The 15517-nt window shown below is 32.1% G+C and overlaps 2 protein-coding genes across 7 annotated transcripts in view; one reads left to right on the top strand and one right to left on the bottom strand.

The window, feature by feature from the left end:
• Nucleotides 1-15517, bottom strand: part of LOC143225826 (uncharacterized) — a 439460-nt gene that overhangs the window by 247849 nt on the left and 176094 nt on the right. The gene's annotated exons all lie outside the window — the stretch shown is intronic.
• Nucleotides 2427-15315, top strand: LOC143225825 (uncharacterized). 5 transcript variants are annotated; one of them, XM_076455888.1, is made up of 8 exons: nt 2427-2525; nt 4093-4203; nt 7500-7968; nt 10136-10358; nt 10916-11092; nt 12687-12828; nt 13686-13729; nt 15140-15315. In XM_076455888.1, the coding sequence occupies exons 3-8, from the start codon at nt 7792-7794 to the stop codon at nt 15298-15300; spliced, it is 924 nt and encodes a 307-aa protein (XP_076312003.1). In that variant the 5' UTR covers nt 2427-2525; nt 4093-4203; nt 7500-7791; the 3' UTR covers nt 15301-15315. The 5 variants fall into 5 exon arrangements, with proteins under 5 accessions (XP_076312003.1, XP_076312007.1, XP_076312006.1 ...); XM_076455887.1 differs by lacking the exon at nt 2427-2525 and adding an exon at nt 3008-3170; XM_076455892.1 differs by lacking the exon at nt 7500-7968.

Raw genomic sequence — 15517 nt, 5'->3', positions numbered from 1 at the left:
CCAGGTCGGCAAGAATTTTCTAACACATAAAGCAATAATCTACCACACTTGTCTTCCACTTGTTACTATAAACCTATCCCTACAGATAAAGTTTACTTCAATGGATTATTTATAACTAGCGAAAGTATATGGCTTCCCTCGGGCTATTTAGATTAACAGTGTGTGTATTCTAAACCCATTTTAACATAGAAATATAACCTACACACGTTTGTTGCTAATTTAAGTAAAATAACATGAAAGCAATTGTTAAATGCATTGTTACCAAAACGCATTGAATTTTTTATATATTAGAAATTGTTATATAAGGAAACATTTCTTTTCTACTTTTTTTCTTTTCTGGGTTTTCTCTACTTTGCCACATTTAAAATATGCGCGTGGATAAGATAAGTAATATAACCCAGATATACACCCTCAGAAGCCACATAGTATTGGTGCAAAAGTTCAGGTTTCTAGGTACTTTCCTCTTGGAGTTATAGCGGTCACACTTACACAGATATTCACCTGCACACACGCACACACTTACCTTCTTGCTTGTCTGTTATTTCTATTTTCAATATAAGAAACCACTTGGCCCATCATGAGATTCGGATCCCTGTCACACCAAACATGCTCGGCCCTTTCAGCCGTTGGGGAGTTATAACGTTACTATCAATCCCAATATTCGATGGTAAAAAATAGTCCAAGAGTTGGCGATGGGTGGTGATGACTCTAGTCTAACACTGCTAAATTAGAGACGGTTAGCGCAGATCACCCTCGTGTAGCTATTCGCGAAATTGAAAAAACAAACAAACAAGAAACCTCTTCCTTTCTATGAGTTTTTTTACTAATATTCCTCATTAAAAAGGTACATGTGCTTACGCACGTGAATAAGTAATAATAACCGAGTGCATATCCTCAGGATCCACATAGTATGTATGCAAAAGTTTAGGTTTCTTGATTCTTTTCTCTGGGAGTTATGGCAGTCAAGCACAGACCCACAGACATGCCCTTTTATTAATATTATTGCAACGAAATGTGATCCTACCTAATGTTTGTTTGGGCTTAATAATGTGTCTCTTTAATAAATAGATATTTCTAATTACATAATCTCGAAACAATTAGATTGATTTAAGCTATACTGATTTATCAGTAACTACTAATTTTTAATGATGGTTTTTAAATGCACAATAAATCAAAATATTTGTTATTTTGTCCTACATAATTAGATAAGTTGAAAATTAATATATAAACAAAAACTGACTAGAACTATGAAGTAATTAGTGTTTTGCTATAAACAAAGAAAAACTGGGAAAAGAAAATCCAGTTCATTCTATTTTTTTCATTTCATTCGATAAACAACATGTTATTATAAATAAATACAAATAGCATATACGTATATCATAAACTGAAAGTTTTGCAGTAATTTAATACTGTATGAAATACTCGTAATATCTCAACTGTATCTCCATTTTATATTGAAAGGATTATTTGCTTATTTTTGAATTTCGTGCAAAGCTACTCGAGAGGTATCTGTGCTAGCCGTCCCTAATTTAGCAGTTTAAGACTAAAGGGAAGGCAGCTAATCAACACCACCCACCGCCAACTCTTGGGGTACTCTTTTTTACCAACGAATAGTGGGATTGACCGTCACATTATAACGCCCCACAGCTGAAAGTGCATGCATGTTTGGTGTGACGGGGATTCGAACACGCGAACCTCAGATTACGAGGCGAGTGTCTTAACCATTTGGCCATGCTGGGCCTATTGAAAGAAACAAGGACTTTGAATTTTCTGTACAAACAGAGCTGAACGTAGCCAAGTGGTTATTGTAACGGACTACTATTCCGAGAATCAACGGTCAGGTCTTTTGCCGCAAAATCTCGCTCCACGCTTTAGGATCGTGGGTACGACATTAATAGTGGCGGTTAAATCCAGCTAGCTATTCGATCAAACATGGGAAGCCTAAAAGTTGTAATTAGCTGTCTTCCTTCGACAACCAATTCAAAATTAGAGAAGACTAGCGTAACCAGCTCTTGCGTATTTTGGGCAAATAAGCAAAGCCATAAATAAAGTAAACAAATAATAAAAAAATAACAATAATATTACAGCATATATTCTAGTGAAACAACTTTTTACAACTTTATCATAGGGCACGATACGATATTTAGTAATTAGCAATACAGTCCAGTAAGGCCAATTTTCTTTGAAATTGGTATGTTAATAATGGTAAGAAAAAAATTATTCCCTTTTAGAAAAAAAACAAAAAAACATTTCCACAGTATACCGGTAAATACGCAAAATATTATGTTCCATCACAGCTACTTTCAAGAATAAACACTTTAAACTTCTGTCAACTACATTACGAGCTCTAAAATAAGCTATCTCCGGATTTGATCGCATACCCTACTAACAGGATGTTAAAGCCGGGAAAACAGGAAATTGATTATCCAAAAAAGGTTTTAACAAGTGTTTCTTGTTTGACAGTTTCTAATAGCAAGTACTCAATTTATTATTTTATTATATGTTGACTCTTTTGGGGAGAACAAGTAAGTGAAGGTTATAAGATTGTTCTTCTTGACACATTTTTACCTCATGTATGGTAGATATTCTGTATAAGTAAAATAATATCGGCTAGTTTTTAAATAATTACGATTTGTTCTCTTGTTTTATTTTCTTGTCCTAACTGTAATTCATTAAGTTGTGCTGTTTTAACTGAATTAGGAACTACTTTTAGCGGACAACTGACTGTTTTACTCTTAGAATTGAAAACAACTAATCTGAACAGTCAACTAAATCTGTCATTAACTTATTTCGACAGAAAACTTTCATCTACATACTCGTAGAACCAATATTGATTAATTTCTACAATAATTATTTTCTCTTAAAGCCGACATTAGCTAATTTCAACAGTAAACTAGGAGCTATTTTTTGGACCCGACATTAACTGGTTTTATCTTTTGGAACTGATATTAACCAGTTTTAACAGTAATATAAGCATTTCTTTCTTGTAACTGATAGTAATTTGTTCTCTTCGAACCGACACTGATTTCAAAAGTAATTTGTTCTCTTGGAGCTGACATTAACTGGTTTCTTGGAGCCAGCATCAGACTAAACGCTGAGCTAAATGCAGACTGTTACAAAATCTTGTTAACAGCATTATTCTCCTAGTGATACCAAGGATTCTATACATGGTGAGTATCCATTTGTGAGCATCTTTCTCTGTATATAATTTTTTCTTGTCCAGTCTTTAGATTTATTGTTTTATAAACAATAAAAACTTACCTAAAGAATAAAACTAAATGTATTTGGAATTGATATCGTACTTTAGTTTTGCATCTTTACTTATGTAGTACATAAACGGTTTACCACGATTTGTTCTTTAACTTATTTTTTTCTTTCACTGATAAATGAATTGTAGAATTGGAAAAATTGTTTTTGCCCTCCTCTATAATAAAGTAAAAAAATAAAATAGAATAGGATAACAAAAATACAATTCTAAATTTGTATGATTTCATTATAACTTTTTGACAGCCGTTAAATCTCACGAGCTGACGGGAAGACATGAATCTAATACAGTGTGCGTGTGTCTCCTGTTAGGGCTAATTAGAAAGTGCATCTCTTTTATAAAAAGTTACAATTTAAATTAAAGAAATTATGCGACAATTTGTAAAGAGCGCTATATATGAGGACTTATCAGGTCGGCTGGAAAACGACAGAACTATAGTGATCAGGACCCTTCTTGTATCATCACTTATCCGAAAAACAAATGTTTCGGTGTGAAGTGAACTATCATAGATTAAGTTGGCGAATCACAATTTTGTTGTTTAGGCAAACATTCATATTCTTTGGAGGATTTTTGTTTACTGTTTAAAATAACTTTATAGTTTAAAAATAAAATTTCTTAAAAATTAAATTTTCATCGCAAGTAGGTCAACTTGTAGTGCAAGGTTAAGGTAATATGATATAACTGTAATCCACGTAATCTTTATATCCATGATAAAAAATCATATGTGATAATTTCTTTTTCTGGGTGAGGGGGTATCAGTAGCACATAGATATTATCGTTACTTTATAAATAAAAATCTAATTCTAAATTTGTCTTGAACCATCTAGTAAAATTGCCCTTTGAACAAAAGGCCGTGTGCAAACCTGCAACGTAAAAGGAGACAAACAATACGAAAGATACTACACCATTACAACGCCTGAGATAACAACTTTCAATAAGTAAGTTCATTTTTCCTATTAGGTTTAACAAAATATACAAACTTGAATGAAAATTCTTTAAAAACAATTTTTCTTTAATTGAAAAACTTACAAAGATTTTAAGCAACTCCTGAGAAATCAGGCCTTTTGAATATAAATTACAAAATTGCGATAAAAAATCGAAACTTTTCCATCGTGGCTGAGATATTGAAGGCCTGCATGTCTTGATAAAATAGAGATTTATTTCGTTTGTAGTTACCCGTAAAGTGACATGATGAGCTATCTGTAATGTGACCACCACGGGTATTAAAACTTGATTTTAACGTTACAGTCTCAGTCATATCGTTTAGCCACGGGGTATGGAGAAATGAAGTTAATATCAACTTTATATTATTAAGTATGAACGTGGAATGTTAAGTATATATACATTTTTTTTGCATTAGTGGAATTTCAAAAATATATTTAACTCGCTCGATATTTTCTTTAATAATTTAATGACAAACATAAGGTTCGTCACCAACTGTGTTATAGTGCAATATGTAAGTAAGAATTATAACAGATTTAAAATTTTACTATTTGATGATGTAAGACTTCAAAAAACATAAACTACGAAATACTTGAATTTGAAATTGTTTAAATATATGTTAAGATACCTAAAGAATATTTTTGAGGGGAAGGGTTAGTGTAAAGCAACGCTATAGCTATCTGCGTTTTGTCTACCGTGGAAAATCATATACTAAATTTTAGCATTGTACATCCGGAAAGTTATCGCTAACCTACCGGGGGACTTTGAAGAATGAAACTATATTATCAGTTTGTTTGTTTTTTCAGACAGCGGAAAGATATTATGTTTTAAAAGATAGTTTTTAATAATAAATAACAAAATACAGTAAACATTTGACATCAAAAATAGGGGCCACTTTTTTAAAAAAACTTCAGGAAGAAATTAAATCACCTCCTCATAGAGAAATTACACTCTTTGTAATTAAAAATGAATATGTAATAAACAATTACTTGAAGTTCTAACAAAAAATATAAGTATAAGTAATTTACACTATCTTTTTTTTTTTTGAAATACAAATCCTTTTCATCGGATATCAGAGTTTAACAAATCAGTGGCTAAATCTGGTGAGGATTGTTTGTTTCTTTTTTGAATTTTCGTGAAAATCTGCAAAATGGCTACCTGCATTATCCTTTTCTAATTTTAAACTCATAGAATAGAGAAAAGACGACTAGTCAACAGCACCCACTGCAAACTCTTGAGCTGTTCTTGTTTAGCCGAATTTGACCGTCGCTATTATAGCGTACGCATGACTCCCAAGTTCGAGTATTTACAACAACGGGAAACGAAACATAAATTCTCGGATTCACAGTCTGGCCACTTTATCGGAAATGCCACACAGGCTCAAGAGTTACTGAAGACTTTGATTTACTAAAGGCTTTAACAAAAAGGTTCGTTAATTTCTACACTGTTATTTACACCTGTCTATCATATTTTGGAAGGTTTTATTTAATCAGTGGTGAAGTAAAATACCTTCAGTTGTTTACGTTATTTATATTACTTATGTACCTAGTGTTATAACAAAGAACTAATAGCTTGAAAAAGGTAAAACATTCAAAGGCATCCAAAAGTATATTTTAAAAAACACAAAACAAAATCATGAATCAGTAGCTACGTACTTTTGTATATCAATTTGCTTAATACTGTGTTTAGTAGATAAACTCTTTGCTCGTTAGAATTAAATCTTTCTAATGATATTTTGCTGATCGATAATATTCAAAACTATAAAGAATCAAATATTTGTCTTAAGAAAATGCTTTTATTTACAGTTCACCTTTCAATATAATCTTCCCTGGATTTTTGAAGATTATTTTAAAACATTAACTCATATATGTGTTCAGCGGAGCACGTGTTCGTGCACATTTGTCTGTTGAAAGTCGCGTCGTTGTTTTTCTTTTTCGAGTTTAAGAAAAACTGTTTTGCACATTTATCTGTGAGTGTGTGTGTGTATATGTATTAAGCCTTACCTTTATTTGAACGTTTGGTGATTTATTGACATTCGTGTGAGCAGCGAAGGCCGGTAATTAGCTCTTTTTCTTTACAATAGTGCTTATATAGACATATGCAAGGAATCGTTACAGAAACTACTAATTGTGTAAATTGTAATCGCTAAGTTTAACTCTTGTCATAACCCTACTTTATATGTTTACTAATGTAAACACTTACTCCTTATTAAAACATTATTACAATACTGTCTGGGCCCGGCATGGCCAGATGGTTAGAGGACTCGACTCGTAATTTAAGGGTCTCGGGCTCGAATCTCCGTCACACCAAACATGCTCGATCTTTCAGCCGTGGGGGCATTATAGTGTGACGATCAATCCCACTGTCGTTGGTAAAAGAGTATCCCGAGAGTTGGCGGTGGGTGGTGTGATGACTAACTGCCTTCCCTTCAGTCTTGCACTGCTAAGTTATGGACGGCTGTCGCAAATAGACCTTGCGTAGTTTTGTGTGAAAATTAAGAAAAAAAACAAACGTTACAACTTTTTATTGAAGAGTAAACACATATTACATCAAACCGAGTATAACAATACCTATTCCAATAAATGAAAACTCAAACCTTTTCCACATATATTATTAGTTTTGGTGTGTTTTTTTCTGAAATATATAATAAATTTCAACATTCTTCGGTAAATATTATTGTTGTAAAAACACACGCTGATCCCCAGAGCTGGGTGATCCGTACCTATTACAAATCCAGTGAAGAGCTCTTATTAAACATACAGGAAATTTATAATTTTAAAGAGTAGCGAAGGATATAAAGCTTGAACCGAGAGAATCACATATGTATTTAGTTACGGGTGCTTTCATACATTACTTATAAAGATTAATCTAATACGTCTTGTATATCGAAGGAAGCAAAAGTATTAAGGATATGAGATAGAATAAAATAATAATATTTTTTTCTCATGTAGTTTTTATACTCCTTTCTTACAGTTTGAAAATATTTATTTATTTGATAGATTTATCCAGGTGGTGTGGCTCAGCGATAAGTCTGAGGGTTTTATAACATTAGCATTGGGTTTCAGTACCCGTGATGAGAAGAGCACAGATAGCTTATTCTTTAGCTTTGCACTTGACAACAAACTTACAGAATGATTAATACTTCACTGGTACATTATCTAAGAGCTATGGATTTTTACATAAATGTAAAACCACAAAGTATAATATACGTATATAATCGAATTTTTTTATTGTGTCAAGATACCTTTGTATAAATGAACTACATACATACTGAGCTAATTTTCTTTTTTAGGTTATTTTCTTCGTTGGTCATTCAGAAATTCTTCCCTCACGAGAGAGAACTGCTTGGTTTATTGGAATGTGTTGCACTTTAAGAAAAAATACTAGGAAAAACAGATGAAAATATTCAGATGTTTGCTGTTAAATATTTTGATAAAGTGAAATTTAACCAATGATCAAACAGAAAACTGTAATAAAGCTATTTATTCCAAATCGTTAATATCGACTATTATTAATATATTTAGCGTTTAATAGCTTTGTAGTTAATATTTGTTGGTAAAAAAAAAAAAGAGTCTTACAACAGAATGGGAAGATATACAGGGAAGAAATGTCGATTGATCAGCATGTTTTCATTGACTAGCAGCTTCTTTCTAGTCGAAATCGTCGTCGGTTACGTCACGAATTCTACAGCGTTAGTAGCCGATTCCTTCCACATGCTCTCGGACGTTCTAGCCCTTGTCATAGCTTTTGTTTCTATAAGGGTGAGTGAAACTAAATTAGAGAAGAAACAACACAAATTTCTAAGAAACAAAGCTTTTCATAGTTGTACGATACGTATATTGATAAATGGAAACACACTCAGAAAAACTTCCCCCAAGCTTCTAATTTGAAAGCAGGGTAGAAAACCAAGCGGGATAACGCCACTTTGGAATTTCTACATTTATTGCTTTTTTCAAAGTGAGTTTTTTAGGTTGTTACGTTAAAATGTTACAGTTTTATGATGAATTTGAAATTTTAACAATAAACTAGTGTTACTTGAAACTGAATCCCGTGATCTTCATATCAGAAAGACTACAAGACGAATTGTATAATGAAAATGGTTTCTAACTCCTCTTCGATGTTAGTAAATACGTATTTTCTTATTGCATGCAGTTCCATTCAGTGTATAAGCTGTGAACTTCAGAAAAAGAAGTAATAATAGTTGACTTAATATATTGAATAACTGTAATTTTCTCAACCGTTAAAACCACGCGGGTTATAAATATTCGACGGTTTCATTGAAACACACAGAAGAAGATCAGCTTAATCTCATCTAATGACACCTGGGAATATGAGCTCAATTTATACTAAATTAGACTGCGTGTAAGAATAGAAGCTTAGTGTAATCAAAGTAAGTGACTAAATGTGAACTTAATTTAACGTAAACTAAACGGAATGTAGAAATTTGAGCTCAATGTAATCTAGCCACACGTAGAAATATGAAGTTAGTGTAATCTAGTCACATGTGGAAATATGAAGTTAGTGTAATCTAATCACATGTATAAATACACATTTAATGGAATATAGTCACATACGAAAATACGGATTTAGTGTAATATATTCACACTAACTTAATACAATTTAGTCTCATGTGGGAATATGAACTTGTGTAATCTGAGATGATAAGAGCTTAGCGTAATATAACCACGTGTGAGAATATGGGCTTAGCATAAGCTAGCCACATGTGAAAATATGAGCTTAGTATAAGCTAGCCATATGAGAATATGACCTTCGTATAATTTAACCAAATGTGAGAATATGAGTTCAGCATAAGCTAGCCACGCGTAAGAATGTGCGCTAAGCATAATCTACCCACATGTGAGAATATGAACTCTGTGTACTCTAACCACTTTGTACTATTTTCTATATTCGATCTTCTGCTTTCTTTAAAAAAAAAATGAATTGGGTTTAACTTGAAGTCTCATAGATTTCTACCATCATCTTAAACATGGAAACAGATATTCCATACAGACATGTTCACTGATATAATTCACTTTTCATCAAAAAAGTTAGGATTGTGAAAGTTTGTCTTAAAATGACATTACACAGACCTCTAAACTTTGAGTTAAACAATCAGCGGTCAGAAAAACGCAAGAAAAACAGGAAAGGGAGAAAGATATGTAGTTAATGAAATAATATATAAACATATTATAAAAATTAATTTTTAAAAACTGGCATTTCTGTAAGCCCTTCTGAATGTCATATGAGTACAAATACATTTTAAACACTAAATAAACCAATTTTTAAGATTCTTCCTCAAACTGCTGTGATAATTGTAATCCGTATTCATCTGTCTTAAACTAACGCAAAAATCTCCTTCAAACGGTGTGTAATTGAGAAAGTTGATCATGGAGTAGCTGAATTACAACATAGGGTGAAGTATCACTTTAAGGAACATGTAAAGTAAAACCCGGTCGTCACTCTGGTGATATCTAGATGGCTCCAAGAAAGTCGGGTATATTCTTGATAGAACAATGGTTTGTTATTTCAGTTACAGAATACGGTTTCAACACCAAAAAAGCATGCGTTTGAATTGTTCATAAATGTCGAAAATGATATATCCATTTACACTGTAAACAGAAACTATACGGACCTGAAAAAACTTCACTTCTTTCATTTTTTAAAGTAAAGAATAAAATAATTTTAACTACATGATAGTTCTTTCAATAAATGAATACAAAAATAATCAGTTTTATCATTAAGTATTCCTCTTCAGAACTGTTACAAGTAAAACTTAGCACTTTTATTTTTCACAAACAAATATATATTAAAACACTTGAGTTTCGAATCGATATAATGTAATTTTCGTTAACCTTAAACTGTTTTTGTAATACATTATTTTCTTTTTAAAGTGTTTTTTTTTCAAAACTCCTTTTTTTCTATATTTAGATGTCTCCTAAGAAGTGGACTAAGAATACATTTGGTTGGGCGAGGGCTGAAGTTTTAGGTGCTTTAGTGAATTCTATTTTCCTCATGGCTCTCTGCTTTTCCATTTTTGTGGAAGCCTTGAAACGTTTCTTTGAACCCGAGGAAATTCACAATCCTGTCTTGATTCTTTATGTAGGTGGCGCTGGTTTACTTGTTAACGTTATCGGATTGTTCCTGTTTCACGGTGAGTTTGTAGGTTCAAACAGTAAATTATTTTACAGAACTTTCTTTCCAGCGTTTTTTCTCATTAAATATATTTTTGAGTTCTACCTTAATTCGTCACATATTAAATAATATATGTAAGATCTACAGCAGTTTGACTGAATTCATCACATCTTTAATTATCACTGTCAAATCAGTAACAATCTGAGCGAAGTCATCACGCATTTATTATGTTATCACTGAAAGAAAAAGCAAGTATGTCTAAATTCCTCACATGTAAAATCATTACTAGAAAATCAGCAATAGTTTTACTGAATTCATCATATATTGCTGTAAAATCAGCAACAGTCTCAGAGATCTTGTAAATTTAAAATGAATTATGTTTACGATAATTTCTTTAGAGCATAGTGTAATCTCTGAAACAGTTTTCGAAACACGAGTACGTTTTAAACATTACAATGATGTATTACCTATCCACTGAGGAAATGTTTTAACCCTCTATCATATTACTACAAACAGTGCCGAACGATTAATCAAGATTTTTTGAAAATTGAGATTATATTCTATTCGTATTTCTAGAACACGGTCATAGTCATGGTGGTCATTCCCATAGTGGACATTCCCATGATGATAATTCCAGAAGCAAGAAAAAACCTCAGGAAGAGAGTGGGGCAGAAAATGTAGAAATCTTTAACGTGGACAGCAAAGCTCAAACATCTTCTGAGGAAGAACATCACGTTCCAAAGAAAAAGGCCGGTAGGTAAAACAAATAGTTTCAAAGAATGATAAAACAGGCATGCAATTGATATTTTTCGCTTGAAAGCGCTTGAACAGATTTAAACTTTATTTTTAAATAGCGACCTACCGAAAAGTAAACCTTTGTTGTTGTTTTCTTTAAGTTTCATGTAGGTCTTATTGTATGTTTCAGTCAATACAACAAATTATCAGTACATATCATAATATATTTCAAAAGAAACCAAGAGGATTATTTTTGTTGTCTCATGCTTTTCACTTGACAAATCTGACTGCTATAGTTTGAACATTTGTATTTGTTCATGCATAGTTGAAATAAATAGGCAAACAGACTGATTCAGTCCATTTTTATGATGTTTTTAGATATTACCATTAAATATATTTATTATATTATACGGTGGGGCAACCTTGGAAATTCAAATCTTTACACAAAATTCAAATTTAAATGGATGTAAAAAGAAACTGTTAAATTTCATATTGTTGTTTATTTATTATTTTACCATATGTTTCTAACTTCTAAAAAGCCCTAGATCCATCTTTAAAGAAAGGAAAAAGAAAAATTGTGCTTAATTTTATCATTACGTCAATTCAAATTAAAGCTCCTTTATAACATACTTGTAGACAAATCATGTTCTGTCAAATGGTTCAGTAGCATAACTACAAACAAGTTCACAAAACTTATTTATCAAGTTTAATAAGGATATGGCAAAATCAGAAACACGAATTTTCTAAACAGCTATTTACATAAGTAATAGGATAAATTCCATCAGTACATTCAGAAATCTAATTTATGGTGACATCATACGTGCTTCTACAATGTCTCACAAACTTACAATTCATCAAGATTATGAAACTGAATTGAAAACGATAAAGTAAATTGCTGTAAATAATGATTATGCAACTAAGTTAATTTGCAGATTTTTGATGAACAAAATAAGGACCATTAACTTAAAATCAGTAGACCATCATACTATGCCAAATGACGTCAAAAACAAAAATAAATTGTATTATTTCATAGATAGATTTGGGCAGAGTGTAATAATGTATACGGCACACTCAGGCCGTCTAAGTAAAATCTGAGAAGCTGGAAAAATGAACTCAACTGTTTCATCACACATTATATAAATATAGAAATGAAACACCAATTTTCTTTGAGAAAAAATTAAATGTCTATGAAATAGGTAAGAAAATAAATAACCTGGAAATTCTAGAAGTAACTAGGACTATAAAAAACGAATCCAGACAAAGTTCTAAATGACCAAATCAACTTCAACTGTAGGTTAAGTGTTAAAATTACTTCCGGCTGCTTGGTTAAACATGTACATTTTTTAACAAGATATATCATTTTTCATCTGATGATATCTTTTCTGACAAACCATGTTCGTAATAAATGAAATATTTATGAAACGTACAATTTGTATTTTTCTCACTTTTTTTATTATAGAGCTTCACCAAGTAAAAATGGTTTGAAGTATTCATTACACAAATGTATTTCGTATGTAATAGTAACACCAAATTCACTGTTTAAAAAACAATATGATATTAAAAATACAATCAAAGTCGTATTTCAAGTATCGCTTTTTTTCATTCTTAACAGCTAGTAGTTCGCAGATGAATATGAAAGGTGTCTTTCTTCATGTACTGGCTGATGCATTAGGCTCGGTGATTGTCATTATTAGTGCCTTGATTATTTGGCTGACTGAATGGAAATATCGCTTTTATGTTGATCCAGCACTAAGGTAAATTTTATCTTCTTTGTATTTATCTTAAAATTTGGAAATATTCAGAAATAACATATTTTTGGTTTCGATAACCATTTCGAAAATAAAGTTAGAACTTACTTACAAAATGGCCTGGCGTAGCATAGTGGTTAGAGCACTAGACTCGTAACCTCCAGGTGGTGTGATCGAAACACGTCGCAAAACATACTAGCCCGTTTGAGACTTGGAAGCGTTACAATGTTATGGTCAGTCTCACTATTCGTAGGTGACAAAATAGCCCATGAATTGGCAGTGGATAATGTCAACTAGTTGCTTTCCCTCTAATCCATCGCTTAAGAGTTGGGCTGAGAGTCATAGAGCAGTTTTTCACGAACTGCAACAAAACTTACGAACCTTTTTTTTTTTCAAACCAGATAAAACTGTATTATTGTTAAAACAAAACATTTAAGTACAAGTATTCATAACTGTTAACAAGATTAATGTTTTCGTTGTACGCATCATAAATGATTATTAAAGCTTCGAGTGGTTCGTTCAAAATGATCTGGAATCCTGTTTTAATAAAAGTAAATGTATGCCTTAGAAAATAAGTATGTGATATTAGAATTTTATGCAGACTCGTTTATATTGTATAAGATAAGGCAATTATATTTTGTATACATATATATTCAGAAAATGTTCAATGTAAAAACTAGAGTTTATAGTTTCTTTACGTTACATGTTTATTGTAACTTCGGTTTAAAAATACTTCTTTTGACTTGACATTCGTGATACGTTAAATAAACTTATGAATAATAAATAACGTTTTTCCCCTTCTATCGTGTAGATGTCCTGATCAAAATTAACAATTTCTTTTGTACTCTGATCTTTTATTACAGTGTGGTTATGGTGTGTCTGATTATGGCGTCAACGTGTCCTTTGTGTAAGTAAAATCTGATATTTTTATCAGTTCAAAGTACAACTGTAACTCTACACTTTTCTGTGATTTTATACCGATCGTAAGTGTAAAAAGCTTTAATTATATAAATATATGTGTGTGTTTGTATAGATAGACGAATAAATGATATGTGATGTTATCATGTGTAGCCGAACTTTTCAGTTAAAATTTGTATATAAAGAAAATAATAAGAGATTATAATACATGTCATCAAAGCCTACACACTACATTTCGTGGTTAGCGCAAAGCATTACGGAATGGGTAGAATCTTATCTTGTTGTTTGTTGTCTTTTTTTTTTTGGGGGAGTGAAACGTAAAGTTTGTATAGGATAAAAAAGTGGCGGAACCAAATAAGTGATTGTTTGTTTGTTTTTGAATTTCGCTCAAAGCTACACGAGGGCTATCTGCGCTAGCCATCCCTAATTTACCAGTGTAAGACTAGAGGGAAGGCAGCTAGTCATCACCACCCACCGTCAACTCTTAGGCTACTCTTTTACCAACGAATAGTGGGATTGACCGTAACATTATAACGCCCCCACAGCTGAAAGGGCGAGCATGTTTGGTCTGAGCGGGATTCGAACCCGCGACCCTCAGATTACGAGTCGAACGCCTTAACCATCGTCGCTGTTATTTAGCTATGAAAACGAAAATGCCAATTTTCTCATTTTAGAAAACATTTGTTCGACATACATAAATGTTAAAATCTTCTTGTATGGACAATTTAAGCACAAAGGCGAACTTTTATCCGAAAACTACATATCATAAATACTTAAAAATAAATTGCTTTAATATATGCAGGCCCGTAAGAAAGAATTTAATGTTGATTGCTACGGGAGGGGACGGCCATTAAACACACAAAAATTATATTTATATAAGCTATATGAACACGAACACATATATATCATATGCATAGAAATAAACAGTAGTTCATTCACAAAAGTAACATAGTTTGTATTCTTAGTTATTCTGGTGACATAGTCCCCTGCTTGCCCCTTGCGCACAACCTTCAAAAGGTGTGTTGCTGAAAAACATGAAACAAGATACTTCATCTTTGCTAGAAAAGAGTAGTGGAAATATCGGCTACTGCACAAGAATACAGAATACACGTTTTGATAACTCAGCAACAAAATGTTTAACTTGACCACAAAATGTGTCATTACACCTTAAAATATATTATATTTGTAATAGTAACAATGAGGCACTTCGAGGTTGTTATTTACAACCTAGAAAACATACTTAAGAATTTTATCATTTGCAAATGATCGTTGAAACACTTCAAGACTTGTGACGTTCGTTTATTCACCCTAACCTGTCTGCAGGTAAACGTATCATATAATAATAGTAAAGCTAAGACAGTAGATCAAGTTAATAACATCAGCGGTTTTTCTATTCTAGTTATTGACTCGGCTAAGATCCTACTGCAGACAGTACCTACCCACATTCAAGTAGACACTTTAGAAAATAAACTACTTCAGAAGGTAAGTTTATCATATGAATTTTGTCACATTAAACAACACGCTGTCTACTTTATTCAATTCGATAAGAGTATTCTTTAGCTACTGAAGTAAAGATTCCTTCTAATATCGCGTGTATAGAAACCTATAGGACGTATCTGTTTGATTGCTACCTTTGTAGGTTCACGAGAACAATATGTTTTTACTTGAGTAGGCAGTTTTCTTAAAATCAGTTTATGTTATTCGTCTGCAGTTGTTGCGAATTTAATGAATGGTTTTTATTGCAGGAACTTGTCCATGTGATGAATGTAGTTTTAAA

Source organism: Tachypleus tridentatus, chromosome 9 (genome assembly GCF_004210375.1).
Source record: "Tachypleus tridentatus isolate NWPU-2018 chromosome 9, ASM421037v1, whole genome shotgun sequence".
NCBI lineage: Eukaryota > Metazoa > Arthropoda > Merostomata > Xiphosura > Limulidae > Tachypleus > Tachypleus tridentatus.
This window is presented reverse-complemented; position numbering and strand designations above follow the sequence as displayed.

Coding starts and splice junctions, on each gene's coding strand:
- LOC143225825 (XM_076455888.1), top strand. CDS start 7,792: ATGGGAAGATATACAGGGAAGAAATGTCGATTGATCAGCATGTTTTCA. Junction 7,969..10,135: donor TAGCTTTTGTTTCTATAAGG/GTGAGTGAAACT, acceptor TTCTATATTTAG/ATGTCTCCTAAGAAGTGGAC. Junction 13,730..15,139: donor GGCGTCAACGTGTCCTTTGT/GTAAGTAAAATC, acceptor TTTCTATTCTAG/TTATTGACTCGGCTAAGATC.